This window comes from Biomphalaria glabrata, chromosome 4 (genome assembly GCF_947242115.1).
Source record: "Biomphalaria glabrata chromosome 4, xgBioGlab47.1, whole genome shotgun sequence".
NCBI classification, from domain to species: domain Eukaryota; kingdom Metazoa; phylum Mollusca; class Gastropoda; family Planorbidae; genus Biomphalaria; species Biomphalaria glabrata.
Window position 1 is genome coordinate 48,580,060 of NC_074714.1, and position 18,855 is coordinate 48,598,914.

The following is an 18,855-nucleotide window of genomic DNA, read 5'->3' on the forward strand; positions in this document are numbered from 1 at the left end:
TGCCCATTTTAACCAAAACTGGTCTTTTAAAACTTAAAACCGAAAAAATAAAAAAAAGTAATCTAAAATGATGTCCTGGAAGTTGTGTCTGCTTCTTGTCGTGGTCATCGCGCTGGTCGAGTGTAAATCCGGCAAAAAGAGCTACAAGAAATCCAGCCAAAGAAGCAACAGCAAGAGAGAGATGTACAAAAGACAGAGTAAGTAGTGACTTGGAAGTATCAATATTGTAGTTTATTAGCGTTGGCAGAAGGGGGGGGGGGCTTAGGCTGATTTGACCGATTTGCTCATGGCTCACATCACAGGTTTTTAAAAATGTTAACATATTTAGTGTATCGTACGACTGACATAAATTTATTAACCCACTGGCATCTATTGGTTTTAAGTTTCTTCCTATTTCAAGTTGTATATTAAATGCTGATGTAATGTTCTCTAATTAATAGTAATAATTGTTATTGTAAAACAAAAAAAAAAATTAAAAGATGGGCCTCGCAAGCATTCATTAAATTGAGCCCCGCAATTTGTAAGACCGGCCCTGACTGTTGGTGATGCTTAGATGTATGCTAGTGCTGCCATATAGACACTTGTCTCGCAGTCTGACAGCACGAGTCTTCGACCAAGATTACATTCCTGGAAGAACACAAACTAGCTTGTTGCAAAGAAAAGCTGTCTGGACAATGGGATGGAGTTCTACGGCTGCTTTATTGATACCAGTCAGAATTAAAGATTCTTGATTAACTTTAAAGCCACTTTCCTAATTATAACCGGTGAATGACTGCCTAGTCGGATGGTATGCATTCTGGACTGTACTGGGTTCTAGCTTTGCCTGCAGCTATCCCCAACTATCCTACGGGATTTGGGCAAGGATTTATTAATCTTCAGTTCCGCACGTCTTGTACAAGTGTCCCCAGCTCCGCGAGCTAAGGGGGGACCTGTCTGAGCAGTCACTCGACTTGTATGTTAGCTATGAGGCACTACGCCGGACGGCTAAGTTTCTTGCCAGAGCACTACGGGAGGACTAGTCCTTCCTGCTCTGATTTTTCAATAGGAGTTCATCTCAGGTTCCGAAGAAAGATCAGAAACATGTCAAACAAATAAAACATTTGTCCTACTTTAGAAAAAAATGTTTTTTCCTCCAACGAAAGCTTTTTTTTTTAGTACCAAGTGACATGATATGCTGAACGGCCTATTTACTTGTCTCTTGTATGTTCATAGCTACTTGTCTCTTGTATGTTCATAGCTACTTGTCTCTTGTATGTTCATATTTACTTGTCTCTTGTATGTTCATAGCTACTTGTCTCTTGTATGTTCATATTTACTTGTCTCTTGTATGTTCATAGCTACTTGTCTCTTGTATGTTCATAGCCACTTGTCTCTTGTATGTTCATAGCTACTTGTCTCTTATATGTTCATAGCTACTTGTCTCTTGTATGTTCATAGCTACTTGTCTCTTGTATGTTCATAGCTACTTGTCTCTTGTATGTTCATATTTACTTGTCTCTTGTATGTTCATATTTACTTGTCTCTTGTATGTTCATATCTTCTTGTCTCTTGTATGTTCATAGCTACATGTCTCTTGTATGTTCATAGCTACATGTGGCCCCAACCAGTTCCACTGTACCAACGGCCAGTGTATTCAAGATGACTGGCACTGTGATACAGACAGAGACTGTTTTGATGGATCTGACGAGCTTGCCTGTGGTAAGTATTGTACTCTCATTTTTATCTATACTGGACTATGGCTTTAAAATATTTGCAATAAATGGACAGATGTTAAGTTTACATATTCATTGTTTTAATCATATTTGTTATTTATTGCGTAATTATTATTTTTTCTTCTTTTACTAATACATTAAGCCCGTGAAAGGGTAAAAGAGGCACCATAGAGGACACTTTTACAACCGCCTGCCATCTAATTTCTTAGGCCTTTTTAGCTTTCTGGTACTGTTTCCTGTAGGATTATTGTCTGAATTTATAACATGTCAACTCTATCCAAAAAGTTTTTGTTTTTTTTTGTAACAACAGTTTTCAACGTTTTTATTATGCGGGATATTTATTTTTTTTAGCTTTGGTTGAATTTAAAATTATATGATAGTAGTAGTTTTTAGGACTTTTTTGTGTAGCGTAGCAGTAACAACTTTGATGGACGGAACACTGAATGAAAAAGAATTAATGCGCTATAATCTGTCTTCAGCTACTGACTGTACTGGCGAGCACCAGCTGAAGTGTAACAACGGCAAGTGTATCAGCAGGGAGTTCCTGTGCGACGGCGACGATGACTGTGGAGACATGACAGACGAGACAGATTGCCGTAAGTAGTGTCAACATCAAAATGACTTTTAGAGCACCCTACGTCATACTGCAGACTCACTATGAAATGTACACTGCTATTCGACGTTTATGATGTACAAATATATTGTCTTTCAAAGTATTAATGTGGTTTCAGTGGGTTTGAATATTAACTAACAATCTATGTCTAAAAGCTGTATTTTTTTTGAGTATTATTAGGGCATTTTGATTCTGCTTTTTTGTTTGTTTTAATGTTCTATTTTCTTGGCAGATAACTGTAAAAAGGGAGCTAGACACGCACGCCCTATTTGTTTCCCACTACAAGATACAACTAGTCATTTGTCTTACTCATTTTCCCATTATGATACGATTATGTTAACTTGCAAATTATATCAAATATCAATTACACTTTACTAAAATAAATGAAAGAGTGTCAATGTATCATCCTGCCAAATGGTGAACTTGTTTTTTTTACAAAGTTTTTATATCAGCTCACTTTTTGTGTCTGTCTGGTAAAAATTTTGAAAGCGCTATTTCTCCCACGTCCCATTTTCGCATCAAGTTGAAACTTTGCACAATTATTCATTGTTACTAACAAACCAAGAATTAATTTAAAAAAAAACAACCAACAATTAGTTAATTTAATAGTAGTAATTTAATTATTTTTTTAGATATCGAAAAATGGAATGTGGAGTTCTTCCCATTAGATAACTGTGTTTTGTTTTAAGTATTTTTCTTTATACTTTTCTCTTTTTAAAACAGACAAACAGGAGTGCACTGCTGGAGAGCTCCACTGCGACAACTTCCTGTGTATCGAGTCTGTCTGGCTGTGTGATGGTGATGACGACTGTGGTGACAACTGGGATGAAAGAAATTGCAGTAAGTAGGTCGATGGTGTCAAAAGTAGGTCGATGGTGTCATAAGTAGGTCGATGGTGTCATAAGTAGGTCGATAGTGTCATAAGTAGGTCGATGGTGTCATAAGAAGGTCGATGGTGTCATAAGAAGGTCGATGGTGTCATAAAGTATAAAAAAAAATATACTCTTCTATCACCACTTACAATATAAATAGGCCATGGTGCCTTGGAATATTCTTTGATCACAATGTCATCCAATACAATATAGAGCAGTGAGATTTATAACAAACGAATATTCTAATTTGATTAGAGTAACACCTTTAGTAAAATCACTTAACTTAGAGACACATCAGGACAGAAGAATAAAAAGTAAAGTAGCTACAATGCATACAAAACTAAACCATAATTTACTAATAGAAAAACAAAACTTAATGAAATACTCAGAAAGACAAAAAGATAGGGGCACATTTTCTTTCATACGCTAGAACAAATTCCTACAAGTGCTTCTTTTTGTCAGTGCATTAGAGAATGAAATGGGTTGCCTGAATTAACCAAGAAAACCAACGACTTGGGATAGTTTAAGTCATTGATTAACATGCATGACTAGATGGTGACACGAAATGCGCATGACTTTGATTTAATTTTTGAAGTAATAGATAAGATAAGATAAGATGTCTATAGGTTATGGGTTATGGTCTTAGTAGTTCCTCTTATGCATTCGTTACACACATTGGCCACTCATTTATGCAAGTCACAAGTGTTACTGGAGATACTCTTGTTTTAGTCTAGTATTACAATGTGTGTGTGTTTGTATGGTGATGGTGATAGTAGATTGGCATTGGTTGGTGGCTATATAAGAGTGAAGGATGAATGAATAATCGTCAGGTCTTAGGTAGAACAGACGACCACAGATTACCAGAGTGAAAAGACGTGTTTTTGTAGTGAGCTAGATTTTGTTCAAAATAATATTTTTATATTATTTCTAACGCCCACTACATTTATTTCATTTCAAGTCAACTTTGCCTATATTCTAATTAAGTGTAATTATCTTACATTGTTCAAAACGAAGTTGTTCAAGTTTGTGTACCCCAAGTTTTACAAGTTTAAATTAATACGCCTACAACGGTTACATTGTCCACCAGCAGTTAAGTGCTACAAGTCAACGACCTTCCTCAACATCTAGGTCGAGCCTAAATATAATTTCTACCTAATGTGATACTACCAATAGAAAAATAGAATGCACCATATCAAACTGTAAACGTGTTTTAATCCAGCACTAATAATCTTCAATCTCCATAGCTGGATCCTGCTCCTCCTCACAGTTCAAATGTGCCGACGGCTCCAAATGTATCGACGCCAGGTGGGAGTGTGATGGAGACTTGGACTGCAGAGATGGAAGTGACGAGAAGTCTTGCAGTATGTCTTGTCATTGTCTTGTCATTGACACGTGACTGGTATTAGGGAAATAGATGTTGTTATATGTTGTATACGTTATCAAGTTATAACAACCCCCCCCCCCTTGCTGCACAGGTTTTAGCCTAATGCAACGTCTTCTTTATTTACCTTACTTCTCTTGTTTGTCTGGGGGGAAAAAATACAACACATTTTTATTTGTTTTTTTATTTGTTTTAAAACATTAATCAGAAAACAAAATTTGATTTTTTTTTTTTTTCATAAAGTGGCTCCCACGATTGCTCAGATTTAAACCTACATCGCAATGGAAGTCATATTATTAAATTGTGCTTCATTAAGTTTTTTTTTGCGAGCAGCTATTTTTTTATCCTCATTTTTACAAATGATAACTGTTTGGTGGAGGATAAATATTTTTTTTTTTAAAGACGAGTAGCTAAAACAGAAATATGACTTACATTGCAAGGCTGTGACATGCGCACTCCGTCTCTTCCTTCACCTTCACCTATCCCTTGGTCCAGTGTTTCCCAAATTTTTGATCTACCTGTACCCCTTTTATAATTTGTGTAATGCTGAGTACCAATCGACCGTCCACCCTCCCCCCTTTTTTAAATTTACTAACATAATAAATTGGTATTTAAAAAAAAAAATCAGAATAGTTAATGAGGTGCAACGCGTACACCCTCCAGAGTCTTCCCTTACTCCTGGGGGTACGGGTACTCCACTTTGGGAAACACTGCCTTAGTCTGTTGGACCCTTAGGGGGGCACAGAAGATTCGTTGACCGTCTTTCTCCATGCCTCTCTTTCTTTTGCCTTGAATAGAACCTCTGTCAATGGCAGGCTCGTTCATTCTTTTATGTTGTTCTCCCATCGCTTTCTCTGTCTGCCTCTTCTTTTTTTCCTGGTACTGTTACCTGAAGGAAGGTCTTTGCGAGCCTCGAAGACTTTGTAATATGGCCATAGAGTTTTAGTTTTTTTTTTTTTTTTTACAATAGTTAGGAGGTCATCGTTGGGTCTAATTGTCTAGCTAACAATGGCTTTCTCTCCAGCATGTGATGCCACCAGCCAGTTCAAGTGCTCCAATGGTCTGTGTATTCCCATCACTTGGAAATGCGACAAAGACAACGACTGCGGTGACGCTTCAGATGAACTGGGATGTCGTAAGTCATTGAATTAAATGTTTTAAAACCCCGAGTGATATCCGATAGATCCTAGATTACCTTGTCTCATAGAATGAGGCATAATAAAAACACATACGAAATGTATATATAAGTACAGTTTGGGACTTTGTGACAGTAACGTTTCTTGTAGTTGGGGTTGGGGGTGCATTTTTTAAGAAATGTCTTGATATAAAGAGACCTAAATAATAAGTAGATATTGCGGGTTGCTTTAATATCTTCCTAACTACCTAACTACTTATCAAACTTAGACTATACAGAAATAAAAAATATATACAGAGAAATAGAGAGAGAGATAGAGAGAGAGATGGAGAGAGATAGAGAGAGATTGATAGAGAGAGCAGAGCGAGCGTTTGAGGGAGAAAAAGAGAGAGAGAGAGAGAGAGTTGGGAGATAGATGATCATCATCATCATCAAACCCCATTAGAGTGAGGGCTTGAGAGGCTCAAATCCTCTCTTGCAAAAGCCCTGGACAGAAACCCTGCTGTCTTGCGTAGTGCACAAATGTCGCCATACAGGTCGAGAATTTTGGGTTTCCCAGACCTGTCGAGACGGAGATCAGCAAGTCTGGGGCAGTCAAACAGAATATGAGGCACGGTTTCCTCTTCTTCCCCGCAGCGGGGGCACCGTGAATCAAAATTTGGCCATAGCCGCGAGAAATATGAGCCAACAGGACAGTGGCCTGTCCTGCACTGTGCTATAATAGCTTGCTCAGGCCTGGACAGCCTCCACCACGGGGAAGTGCGGTCAGGGCGCCTCATGCGCTCCCAGACTCCACGGGCTTTTTGGGACTTGTCCCAGCACTCAAACCACTTTTCCATTTCTGTTTTTTTTTTGTATTATAGCCAGGGCTTGATGAAAGCTTACAGCCTGATCAGTGGGTGGAATTTGCCCTCCCTGGTGGGCCAAAGAGTCTGCGATTGTGTTGCCAGATAGATGATAGATGATGGTAGAGTGGGAGAGAGATGAAGATGGAGCGTTGAAGAGAGAGAGTGAGAGACAGACAGACAGACAGAAGCGTATAAACAAAAATAATTTTTTAATTGTTTCTGACTGTTTCAGCCACCCTGCACCCAAGCCTTTGCGCTGACATGTTGACCGCTCGAGACTGTGCCCTGATGAACGAGACCGTCCATCCCATCTGCCTGGACGCCGTAGATGGACACAAGTACTGTAGGAAGTACTGCAACCTCTGCATGATTGACCCCAGTGTCACTCACCCATAAACCTCGTACTTAATGAGTGTGGATCTCATTGGTCGACATTGTCACGTGTTGAATTTTTTTTTTTATTATCCATAAAATTTTGTACTATGCAATTCATAAATTCATTTCTCATGAGGCTATTTTTTTTAGCTAAATAAAGATTCCTTGTATTTCATTATATGATCTTAGAGTTAACATCGACATTTCATACTCATTGGCTTTATGGCTATAGACAACGATTCGCCATATTCACTGAAGATATGCAAAATTCATATAACCTGTTTTACTAGCACTTCAATCTCGTTAAATTATCTTTCTACTAAAAATGAAGGCACATACAGTGGATCAGGTTTTGCCATAAGCTTCAATGTTACATCTAAAAATATAAAGCAGAAAGTAAGGCGTGTGTATGTATGAGTGTCTGTCCCTAATAGAAATCAAAACCATTTGACCAATCTTGACATAAACTGGCATAAATGTTCATTGGGTAATAACTGGAACCGTAACGTATGTACAGTTGCCCTAAAACTAGCTCTAGACCCTCAAAAAAAAAGTTACCCAACTCTATGAAAGTATTACTATTTCATGGCTCTAGATCATAATAGCCATGTTTACCTAGAACAAGATCGAAAGGATCTAGATCTAATTTTAAGAACAACACTTTGCGAAGAAAGTTTTTTTACTTTGACACATGAAAATACAAAATATAATCCATTGATTTTATTATTTAATAAAAGTAACCTTTAAATTAGTCATTTGTTCATTAATTCGTTCCTTATATCTGCGAATTTAGACGTCCTGACGTACTTTATATCCCATTCATCTCGAGCTTCTTTCATTAGAGAAGACAGAAAGGTCATGCATGCGCATAGCAAAGGCTCCACGCACGCGCAGAAAGAAAATCTATCAAAGCCTACATCCAACTTGCATCTAACTCTAACTCTAGATCTAATTCTAAGACGATAGATCTACTTTATACTTTAACACCTTAACATACAAAATAAAATCCATGCATTTCATATTTTAATCAAATTAACCTTCAAATTTTGTGTTTCTAAAAAAAAATGTTTTACATGTTTCGGATGTTCCTTCAGAGTTGAAGATAATTACTTCCTAGTCCTAACGACGGGGGATGGGAGCGGGCAGGGTTTGAACCCTGGACCATCGATAAATCTGAACGACAGTCCAGCGCGCAAACCGCACGACCAGGCATTCGTTCGCGATAGCTGCGATATACATTCTAATAGTTCCATTTATGTGTCGTGCACACACTGCTCCATCTTTACGGCCGATTGACATGCAATATTACTGGCACTTATGGCCGTAAAAGCACCAGACAGGAGGAAATTTCTCATATGCTCTGACTCCAAATCTGAATTGCAAACTTTGGGGCGGATGAAGATTGACATTCCATTGGTACATAAGAGCCTAAAGCTTTTGGACCATAGCGATGTCACCTTCAACTGGATCCCCTCCCATGTGAGCATAGATGGAAACGAAACGTCAGACAGAGAAGCAAAGAGAGCCCTAAATCAAGCGGTGTCAGGAACCCAAATTCCCTGCTCGGACCTGCGACAAAGTATTGCTTCTGCCACCTACCGAGAGTGGCAGGATCGGTGTGAGGCTGAGGTCCACAACAAACTTAGACGGGTTGTGGTGGACGTCAGGTGGCGATCAGCATCTAAGTGTCTGACAAGGCGTGGAAGCACGACCATGTCCAGGCTTAGGATTGGCCACACCTACATCAGGCACTCCATTGTGCTGAAGAGAGAGGAGCCCCCACTTTGTGAGTACTGTGACTTGTGCTAAAAAAAAACTTATAACTGCCGATATTTTTTTATTTATTGGAACGTTGATAATTCTAAAATTTAGACTTGATAAGACCCTAAGCTAATTATTTATGGGGCCTTTTATATTTATAGATATTAATATGTCAGTATCAAAAAGGAAAATATAACAGATGTTTTAATTTTTTTTATAAAGGGGGGGGGGGGGGCAATGGCCGTCTCCATATTTTTAATGGCATCAGATTTAAACAATAAATGACTAAGTATCTGTGGCAAACAATGTCTCATTTGGAGTTACGGTACTAATAATTGTAGCAAAAAAATTGTATTCAATGTTTCATTTCACTCGATGTGTTATTGATTTCAACACGTCCAACAGACATTTAAAACTACAAAATACAAGTAACACTCATCGTGATGTGTAGAAAAAAAATGTCTATCATAGACTCTACTTTTCTCGATTTTAGTAGTTCCAAATATTGGTGTCTCTTTCCTCTTGTTTTTTTTTTTTTAATTAACATAATATAGCCAAAATTGTTAATTTTTCAAGACTACGCGTTTGAAGGAACCTCTCTTCATAGAAAGACTCTGACTGGTACAAGAAAATGTAATGTTATACTGATGAGTGTTTCATGCTTTTACTATTTTCAAGACGCTATGATCCAATCTCGTGTCTGGACCAGTTGAGAAATGAATGAGGGGAGAAGGCGGTATCCTTGTGAATGCTACCGTGATCACTTTTTAATGCATATATATATATATATATATATATATATATATATATATATATATATATATATATATATATATATATATATATATATATATATATATATATATATAAAAGAGTTAAACGAACTGGTTTTGAACTCCAGGGTTCAAGCCTTCAATGCACCAATTACTGTGCCAGCGAGGTGCTTATGAAAATAGAAGGTTTTATAGTCACCTACAGTAAGTTTAAAACTTTAAAGCTGCGACATGTTTCTCTCTCTTTAAAATATAAAGAGGAGTTATTCATCTTATACCACCACATCTGTTAAGTACATTTTCTTTCCCTTGTTTAATACCAAGCAAAATAATTAATTACTAATAGTTAATGAACTTATTTGTTAATTTTGTTAGAAATTGATTCTTGTTTTGTAAGGTACAAGAAATTTCAACTTGATACGAGATTGGATGTGGAAATAAATGACTGTATTTTCTTGGCCAGACAGATAGACAGACAGAGTGAGTTGATAAAACGTTTGTAAAAAAAAAAGGACAGCATAAAATAAACTAAACATCTTGTTTATTGATTTTTCTTTCCTCAGACTGTGTTTGTGATATTCACAAAAATTTTAACCTAAAATGACGGGGTCGTTGCATACGTTACAGAACTGTCTGCAGTACTTGTGGGCGTCATGGTAGTTACTGCACATGGGGCGTGCAGTCTCGTTCATCAGGGCGCAGGACATGACAGAAAGGACGTTGGCGCAGACATCAGGGTGAAGGGTAGCTGAAAGTAAAAAACAACAAGGTTATAAAGACAGTTTGTGTGGAAACACAAACTCAAAATCGGCCCCCGAAGTGGTCCACTTGTATTTTGTAAACCCTGACTTTAAATAGAATAAAGAAAAGAAATGCATAAGAGAGTTAAGCCTGAACGACTGAGATTCATGAAACAAAGGTGTAGACTTAATATGGTGTTCTACTTACGACATCCGAGTTCATCTGACATGTCACCGCAGTCGTTGTCACGGTCACAGTGCCAAGTGATGGGGATACATCTGCCACTGGTGCACTGAAACTGATCGTCAGGGTCACACACTACATGAAATAGACAAACACAGGAGTTGTATGGCTCAATACATGGTGTTGTATGCTACAATACATGGTGCTGTATGCTACAATACATGGTGCTGTATGCTACAATATATGGTGCTGTATGGCATAAAAGTTGTTTGTATTAGGAGAACAGATTCTGATGTTACCAAAGGGAAGTTAACGCAGTATAAACAAGGCCTTAAAATTATAGAGTTAGTGTTCTTGTAGTCTGAAATATATTTTTATTTAAATTATTCGAGTAAGGACAGGGCAGGCCAGACAAACTTTATTTGTACCATTTTTTTTTCAGGTTTTGTTTAAGTTCTACACTAAGAATATGATAGGCCTACACATGTTTAGTTGGACTAGCTGTCTGGAGTTACAACCCAACGACCCTGTATCAACAGCGTTAAGTTAGAAAAACTACAGCGAATTGAATTATTGGAACAAAACATCAGTCTTCTAACGATGTCATGTAGAGACGCCATGCTCATAGTACTTTCTGTATTTATAAAGAGAAGAGCTCTTCACTTAGAGAACATCAGCTGTCCTAGAAGTAGTGGCGTCATCATGCCTGGACTTCCGGTGTCTACGTGATGAAATGGTACAAGTGATGGGAGGCAAGCTGTTCATGTTCAAATAAATCTGTTCATGCACTTACCACAATTTATTTCGTCACTTCCGTCTTTGCAGTCTTTGGATCCGTCACACCTTGAAAAGTGATAGACACATTTGGAGAGGTCGTCACATTGAAACTGTTCATTGGTGCACGCTGTGGACAGGTGGATATTATCAAATATCTAGAAAACTGAACAAACAGGTAGCTGTGATATGTAACTTAGCTCTACAGTAGCTGTGATAGGTAACTAATCTCTACAGTAGATGTGATAAGTAAGTAATCTCTACAGTAGCTGTGATAGGTAACTTATCTCTACAGTAGCTTTGATAGGTAACTAATCTCTACAGTAGCTTTGATAGGTAACTAATCTCTACAGTAGCTGTGATAAGTAACTAATCTCTACAGTAGCTGTGATAGGTAACTAATCTCTACAGTAGCTGTGATAGGTAACTAATCTCTACAGTAGCTGTGATATGTAACTTATCTCTACAGTAGCTGTGATAAGTAAGTAATCTCTACAGTAGCTGTGATAGGTAACTAATCTCTAAAGTAGCTGTGATAGGTAACTTATCTCTACAGTAGCTGTGATAGGTAACTTATCTCTACAGTAGCTGTGAGAGGTAGCTTATCTCTACAGTAGATGTGATAAGTAAGTAATCTCTACAGTAGCTGTGATAGGTAACTTATCTCTATAGTAGCTTTGATAGGTAACTAATCTCTACAGTAGCTGTGATAGGTAACTAATCTCTACAGTAGCTGTGATAAGTAAGTAATCTCTACAGTAGCTGTGATAGGTAACTAATCTCTACAGTAGCTTTGATAGTTAACTAATCTCTACAGTAGCTGTGATAAGTAACTAATCTCTACAGTAGCTGTGATAGGAAACTAATCTCTACAGTAGCTGTGATAAGTAAGTAATCTCTACAGTAGCTGTGATAGGTAACTAATCTCTAAAGTAGCTGTGATAGGTAACTAATCTCTACAGTAGCTTTGATAGGTAACTAATCTCTACAGTAGCTGTGATAGGTTACTAATCTGTACAGAAGCTTTGATAGGTAACTAATCTCTACAGTAGCTGTGATAGGTAACTTATCTCTAAAGTAGCTGTGATAGGTAACTAATCTCTACAGTAGCTTTGATAGGTAACTAATCTCTACAGTAGCTGTGATAGGTTACTAATCTGTACAGAAGCTTTGATAGGTAACTAATCTCTACAGTACCTGTGATAGGTAACTAATCTCTACAATAGCTTTGATAGTTAACTCATCTCTACAGTAGCTGTGATAAGTAACTAATCTCTACAGTAGCTGTGATAGGTAACTTATCTCTACAGTAGCTGTGATAGGTAAGTAATCTCTACAGTAGCTGTGATAGGTAAGTAATCTCTACAGTAGCTGTGATAGGTAAGTAATCTCTACAGTAGCTGTGATAGGTAAGTAATTTCTACAGTAGCTGTGATAGGTAAGTAATCTCTACAGTAGCTGTGATAGGTAAGTAATCTCTACAGTAGCTGTGATAGGTAACTAATCTCTACAGTAGCTGTGATAGGTAACTAATCTCTACAGTAGCTGTGATAGGTAACTAATCTCTACAGTAGCTGTGATAGGTAACTAATCTCTACAGTAGCTGTGATAGGTAACTTATCTCTACAGACTTACTGCAGTTGAACTCATCCCAACCACTCCTACAGTTATCAAACCCATCACAGACGGACGAGGCTTCAATACAGATATGGTTATCACATCTTACTTCAGTGTCTGTGCAAGGAACCAGATCTGGAAACAAAAAAGGTAAAATGCATTTTCTTTAACACATAGGTTGTTGAAAAATGTTCACTTGCGGAGAAACGAAGCAAAAATGAATTGAACACCTCTCAATCTATCGTAATAAATCTTAAGACTTTACAATATATTTATGGAGCTTACTATCGCAGCCATTGATCAATACATTGAATACAAAAACATTCAACTCCAACATTATCTATATATTGTTGTCAGTTGCTAGTAGTAACTAAGCCGATGTCAGCGTATTATATTTTAAATTATAGAACTTGAAATAACTAAATAGAACTTTTATTACAACGTAGACCAATCCAACTTGAGATGAAGTAACTTGATATACAAATCTAACTCACTATAAAAACACGTCCGTACAATCTAGCATTCAGGAGTCGTCTCCCGTTCTTAACATGAATTATGACATAGCCGCTTATGTTGCATCATTCAACCAGACTAACAATCAATGCTTTCCTTTCGCCATCACCTTGGAAACATACACACCCCATAACACTGTATACAAAAGTGCCATTGCTGGTAATGTATACTTACGACAATCCTGCTCATCAGACAAATCTCCACAATCGTTGTCGCCGTCACAGTAAAACGAGCTAGGCACACAGTTGCCGTTGTGACAATGAAACTGGTGTTCACCGGAACAGTCGGCCACTGAAGCAGACAACAAAAACCAGATCAGAAAACTAGGGAGTTAAAAGTGTTCACTTTGAAGTGCAAGAAAATGAACCGAAATACCCTGTGTGGGTTTCTTATCTTAGTTCAAGAAAAGATAATGATTAGGTCCAACGCGTCATGCATTCTGTCATGCATATTAACCAATGACCTAAATTCTGCTAAGTCACTGGTTTTCCTGGCTAGCTCAGGCAACCCATTCCATGCTCTAATAGCACTAGGGAAAAAGAACTTGTACTAATTTGTCCTAGCATATGGGACAATAGTTATATATGTGCCTTTGTGTCTTTCTAAGTATTTTGTAAAATTTGTTTTTTTTATTTGAAGATTATGGTTCAGTGTTTTATGAATAATTGCTACTTTACTTCTCACTGCTGTACACTGCAGAAACGCATTCTCCTGACATCTACAGCTTATTATTCATCCTATTAAAAAAAGAACCTTATTGAAGAATGATTTACTTGAAAAATATATTCTAATGTGAATGTATAGGCCCTTACTACATTGCAAATACAACCGATTAGTTCCTTGAAAAGATATTATACCCCACAGATTACGATTAAGGCTTTACTTCAAACACACACGCACGCACACACACTTTATATTCTGTAGGAAAGTATACAATAAAATATTGTTGATCTATGTACATGTGATGTTCAATGTTACGTATGTCTTAGTTACAATACATTATAATACAAGACGTCATTAACATCCATCAATACATTGAAACATACGAAAAGATTAAATAGATAGACAGACAGACAGACAGACAGACGGACGGACGGACGGACGGATGGATGGATGGATGGATGGATAGATAGATAGATAGATAGAGAGAGAGAGAGAGATAGAGAGATAGATGTGAAAAATTATATAGCAAGGCTGTACGGTTGTACGGTTATATCGCTTGAGATCCTCAATGGACTCGCAAATACTTTTTGTTTGCAGGGAACAGTACTATGGACAAGAAGAAGAAGTAGGCAAGGGAAGCGATGGGAGACATCAACGTATGGACGGTCGGAGGTCCAACAGACTAAGTGTCAGGTGAAGCTGAAGGTATTAGGCTAACAGGTGAACTAACAGATTGAGTGAATCTTCGAATCATCTCACTGCAATAAAATAAAAATTATAATTACCATTATTACTTACCACAATTGAATTCATCCGAGTGGTCAATGCAGTCATGGGCAGAGTCACATTGCCAGATCCCTGGGATGCACGCCCCATCGTGGCACTGGAACTCTTCAGTGTGACATGACCCTAAGCAGGATATTAACAATGGCATTAGTTACAACAGCCACTCAATCGATGTTCACTCTCCTGCCAAGTAAATCGCTATTGGAGGTAGACACAATCAAACAAAAACAACAAATGTTAGGCTCTAAGTGTTTTGGTTCTTTCAGAACTCAAGCAGATCTTCTCCTGGCGTCTTCAAGGCTCTATTTGCTCTAGTTAGAACAGCGCTAGTTTAATGGTTAGCATGTGGTTTTATAAGGTTTTAATCCATATCATTAGTTGTCAGTCAAAGGCACAATTTAGGTAGGCACAATAGCTAGCGTTATGTTTAGGGCAGCTCAGTATAGAAATGTTGATCTATGTAGTACTCTTGGGAATAACATTTCTCGTCAACAAAACCATACACTGACATTAGTGTTTGTAAAGCTCAATAGAAATAAAGTGCTTTAGAGAGATCAACGTTTAAAGGTCTCTTGAGGTCATTAAATTACAGAAGCATGCAAAGACAAAGAAAAAAACAAAACAAACATATTTTTAATATTTAATGTACGACATGACTCTAAGTTCACAGGTTGAGACTCCCTGTGCTAACATTAAGTTAATGAAAGAGTTGAGTGTGAAACTAACCTTGAGCTTGTCTCCTGTAGTAATTACTTTTCTTACTAAGACCGGCTAGTGGTGATTTCTTGTGGCCATCTGAAACTGTTAGAGCTTTGCCTGGAAACATGGAGGGAAAAGCGAATGAGCGAATCAGTTGTTTTTTCTTAATTTAAAGTAATAATATAGTGAAATATAGTGACTATAGTGAAACATCCATTTTGAGATGTGATAAACATATCCATGTACATTGTTTAATTCTTTTCTCTTTATTATCTCTTTCAATGTAAACAGATAACTATTTCGTTTGACTTAAGGCTAAATACATTTTTTTTTTGTAAATAAAGATCGAAAGCTTCTAAGGTAGAATATAGAAGCGGCTTTTACTTGATGGGATTTATCCCCCAGATTCTTTATACCTTAATGGCATACATAGTCAGTGTAAGGTTAAGCAAAATAAAAGCATATGACTTTGTTTGTTTAGTCTCTGGTCCAATGTATGTTGTGGAGATGGCATCTTATTGAAGTTTTGTCGTAGAAGTGATAAATAGCTGGACGTATGCTGGTCCAAATATCTCTAATGAGACTTCCGAAGGATGGCAGCATTTCTCGTGACTACACAAACCCAGTTTCGACCTGCATATTTTGCATGAATAGATGCAGACAAATCCGTTGACCATCAAGGGTCTATTTAAGTTTTCTTTTCGTCTTCTACGCCTGTCTTCAGCCAGGACTTTTCTATCATACAAGATTTGAAAAGCAAGAAGAGTGGCCAGGGTGTAAGAGCGGCGAACAAACAAAAAGCTGAGAGAAGAAGCAGGCCTACCTGCAACTGACCTAACCCACGCATGCCACGTATGCGGCAGGCGTTTTAAAGCGAGGATTGGACTTTACAGCCATCTTGGAGTCCATAGGAAATGAGAAATGTGCTCATTCAATCAGGCCTTCTGCAAACACTGCTAAACACAACACAGCACATCTAACACAATAACTTGACAACAAGAGCTTCAATAAACAATGTGGCGGTTTAATGACAAATACAGCAACAACAGCCAATTAAACACAATTGGCTACAGTAACTTCAAATGCTTTGCTACACAACAGAACTAACTGCCTAACTAATCACTACAAGTCCTTCTCTGTCTACTTCTAGACTCGTACAGCTACATTTTCAAGGACTCACTTTCTAACACACAGTCCTTACTGCTTGCTGTCCTGGACTCAACCGACTTCTTTCTAACACGCTCTGTCTCTGGTCCGTGAAGACTCTCGTCACATGACCACAGCACGGGCCATATTTGCGTGTATTAGCAGTACTGTCCCTTGGTCAACAGGCGTTGACCTGTGTGATTCGCCTTAGTCTCGTGTGTCAGTTGGTCACACACACATTAACCCTTTCAGTCCGCCACTAGGGCTATAACAATATATATATATATATATATATACCGCGACCTTTGTGATAGTCTCTTTCAGAGACCATCTGCTATCAGCTTACTGTGCGAGCAAAGATGAAATTGCGACATATTTGATCTTGATAACGCTTTGTTACGCCGTCCTCCTTTAAAAGTAAAGTAAAGGTCATCTGTTTCTGTGGCCCACGGTTAACGAGGTAGTCATGTGGTCAGAACTACAACCTACTTCCTTTAATTTTCTCCAACTAGAGAGAGTTAGAGTTGGGAGGGCTCAGAGGCACCCTAAGGATCCCGAAATTACAAATCACAGTCTACACAAGGACTCGAACCCTCCGATTCGGAAGCCTAGCGCTTTACCACTCAGCCATCGCACCTCTTTTAAACTTAACAAAAAAAAGATCGCCTTAGACTACTGAGCGGTATATAGGTCCGGGCGGTCCTGTTGTTTATTATTTTAAAAATTACTTGGTGCAGACTGGATGCTTTAAACATCTCTAAACGTAGCGTGATAGTACGACAGTTATGTAAGTAATTAAACAGTCGTTAATAGATCCCTACAATGACACTGACCTAACATTAACAGCACAGTGTTATAAACTTACTCAGTTTTTGTACTTTCTTGCGTGAGTCTTTAGAAATTTGAACTGCGTTGGCCAACGCGATGACCACAGCAACCGCCAAGCAAATTTTAATGGTCGACATGTTGAAGTCTCACTAGTTTCTGTCTACGTTAAGAGAAGGGGAACATTGATAGTCAATTAAAAATTACAATTTCATTTTTTTTTTTGGCTTGAAGATAAGAGGGTTTTTTTATTATTCTAATTGTAGGTTGAGAAATTCGAAACGTCTTTTCCACCATGGAGATCCGGCAATCTTTATGTTTCTCAGAGGCGAAGATTAAGAGATGACTAGAAAAATAGAAGAACTGGGAGAGCAGTCTCCACATTCCAGTGTCTAAATGAACCATGATACGCACGACTCCACAACCACAGCGGGTCTTGAACAAACTGACAGGGATATTTTGTCAAGATCTGAATTGTGTCATATCCAGGTATCTCTTTGGGTTTTTCTCCAGGTGTCTCTCCAGCTCTGTCTCCAGGTGTCTCTCCAGCTCTGTCTCCAGGTGTCTCTCCAGCTCTGTCTCCAGGTGTCTCTCCAGCTCTGTCTCCAGGTGTCTCTCCAGCTCTGTCTCCAGGTGTCTTTCCAGCTCTGTCTCCAGGTGTCTCTCCAGCTCTGTCTCCAGGTGTCTCTTCAGGTTTTTCTCCAGGTGTTTCTTCAGTTTTTTTCCAGGTGTCTATCAAAATGTCTCTCCAGGTGCAGGTGATACTCCAGTTGTCTCTCCAGCTGTTTCTCCAAGTGTTTCTCCAGATTTTTGTTTCAGGTGTCTCTCAATGCTCAAGTGTCTCTCCAGGTGTTTTCCAGGTGTCTCTCCAGGTGTTTTTCCAGGTGTCTCTCCAGGTTTCTCTATGGATCTAAAGAGAAAACAGACCGCAACTAATAATGTCTTATGAAATCACACTATGATGTTAAGAAACAAACTTAATCCTCTTTAAGGCTATCTTTGTGCGACATAGAGCGATTATTTTGTTCATAAAAATTAATAAATGTTAGATTTAAAAACAAATTGAACCTTTTTACCTCGCCCCATTTCCCCAGGGGAAATTATAGATTGTCTAGAAAAGGTTAACCTTGAAATAATAAAAAAAGTGACAGGAAAAACATTTTGAAACTATTCTATTTATATCCGCTTATGAAGGAAAAACAAAATACAACAAAAGTGACTATTCCTCCTAGTATATGTCACATTTTTCGTTCTGAATGTTTATGTCGTTATTGTATGTATTATATTTGGTTATACTAGTTTGTTTTTGATGTGGTTGGCTTACTCGTGAAATTGTCACAAGAAAATTGCATAATCCATTTTTTTAAAATCAGTACAAGCTAGGTTCAGCTTTGTATGTTCGTCTTTTCAAAATATGTACAAAATTGAATTAAAATTT

The 18,855-nt window shown here is 37.9% G+C and overlaps 2 protein-coding genes across 2 annotated transcripts; one reads left to right on the forward strand and one right to left on the reverse strand.

Moving 5' to 3' along the window:
* The first annotated feature begins 17 nt into the window (after positions 1-17).
* LOC106076387 (very low-density lipoprotein receptor-like) lies at positions 18-7,111 on the forward strand. Its single transcript, XM_056027287.1, has 7 exons — positions 18-197; positions 1,588-1,698; positions 2,192-2,308; positions 3,049-3,165; positions 4,442-4,558; positions 5,603-5,713; positions 6,794-7,111. Exons 1-7 carry the CDS (start codon positions 68-70, stop codon positions 6,955-6,957), a joined length of 867 nt encoding a protein of 288 aa, XP_055883262.1. The 5' UTR covers positions 18-67; the 3' UTR covers positions 6,958-7,111.
* Positions 7,112-9,994: 2,883 nt separating this feature from the next.
* On the reverse strand, positions 9,995-17,616 carry LOC106057976 (very low-density lipoprotein receptor-like). The gene is made up of 8 exons (XM_056027109.1): positions 17,458-17,616; positions 15,474-15,563; positions 14,760-14,870; positions 13,473-13,589; positions 12,804-12,920; positions 11,188-11,298; positions 10,419-10,529; positions 9,995-10,218 (listed from the first exon to the last, which is right to left on the reverse strand). The coding sequence occupies exons 1-8, from the start codon at positions 17,555-17,557 to the stop codon at positions 10,061-10,063; spliced, it is 915 nt and encodes a 304-aa protein (XP_055883084.1). The 5' UTR covers positions 17,558-17,616; the 3' UTR covers positions 9,995-10,060.
* Positions 17,617-18,855: the final 1,239 nt, after the last annotated feature.

What these genes read in the sequence shown, in the direction of transcription:
- LOC106057976 (XM_056027109.1), bottom strand. Translation starts at nt 17,557, where the DNA reads ATGTCGACCATTAAAATTTGCTTGGCGGTTGCTGTGGTCATCGCGTTG. An exon ending in CAAGAAAGTACAAAAACTGA is followed by an intron (nt 15,564 to 17,457) that starts GTAAGTTTATAA and finishes CCATGTTTCCAG; the next exon opens with GCAAAGCTCTAACAGTTTCA. An exon ending in AAGTGACGAAATAAATTGTG is followed by an intron (nt 10,530 to 11,187) that starts GTAAGTGCATGA and finishes TATTTCATGTAG; the next exon opens with TGTGTGACCCTGACGATCAG.
- LOC106076387 (XM_056027287.1), top strand. Translation starts at nt 68, where the DNA reads ATGATGTCCTGGAAGTTGTGTCTGCTTCTTGTCGTGGTCATCGCGCTG. An exon ending in AAGTGACGAGAAGTCTTGCA is followed by an intron (nt 4,559 to 5,602) that starts GTATGTCTTGTC and finishes CTTTCTCTCCAG; the next exon opens with CATGTGATGCCACCAGCCAG. An exon ending in TTCAGATGAACTGGGATGTC is followed by an intron (nt 5,714 to 6,793) that starts GTAAGTCATTGA and finishes TGACTGTTTCAG; the next exon opens with CCACCCTGCACCCAAGCCTT.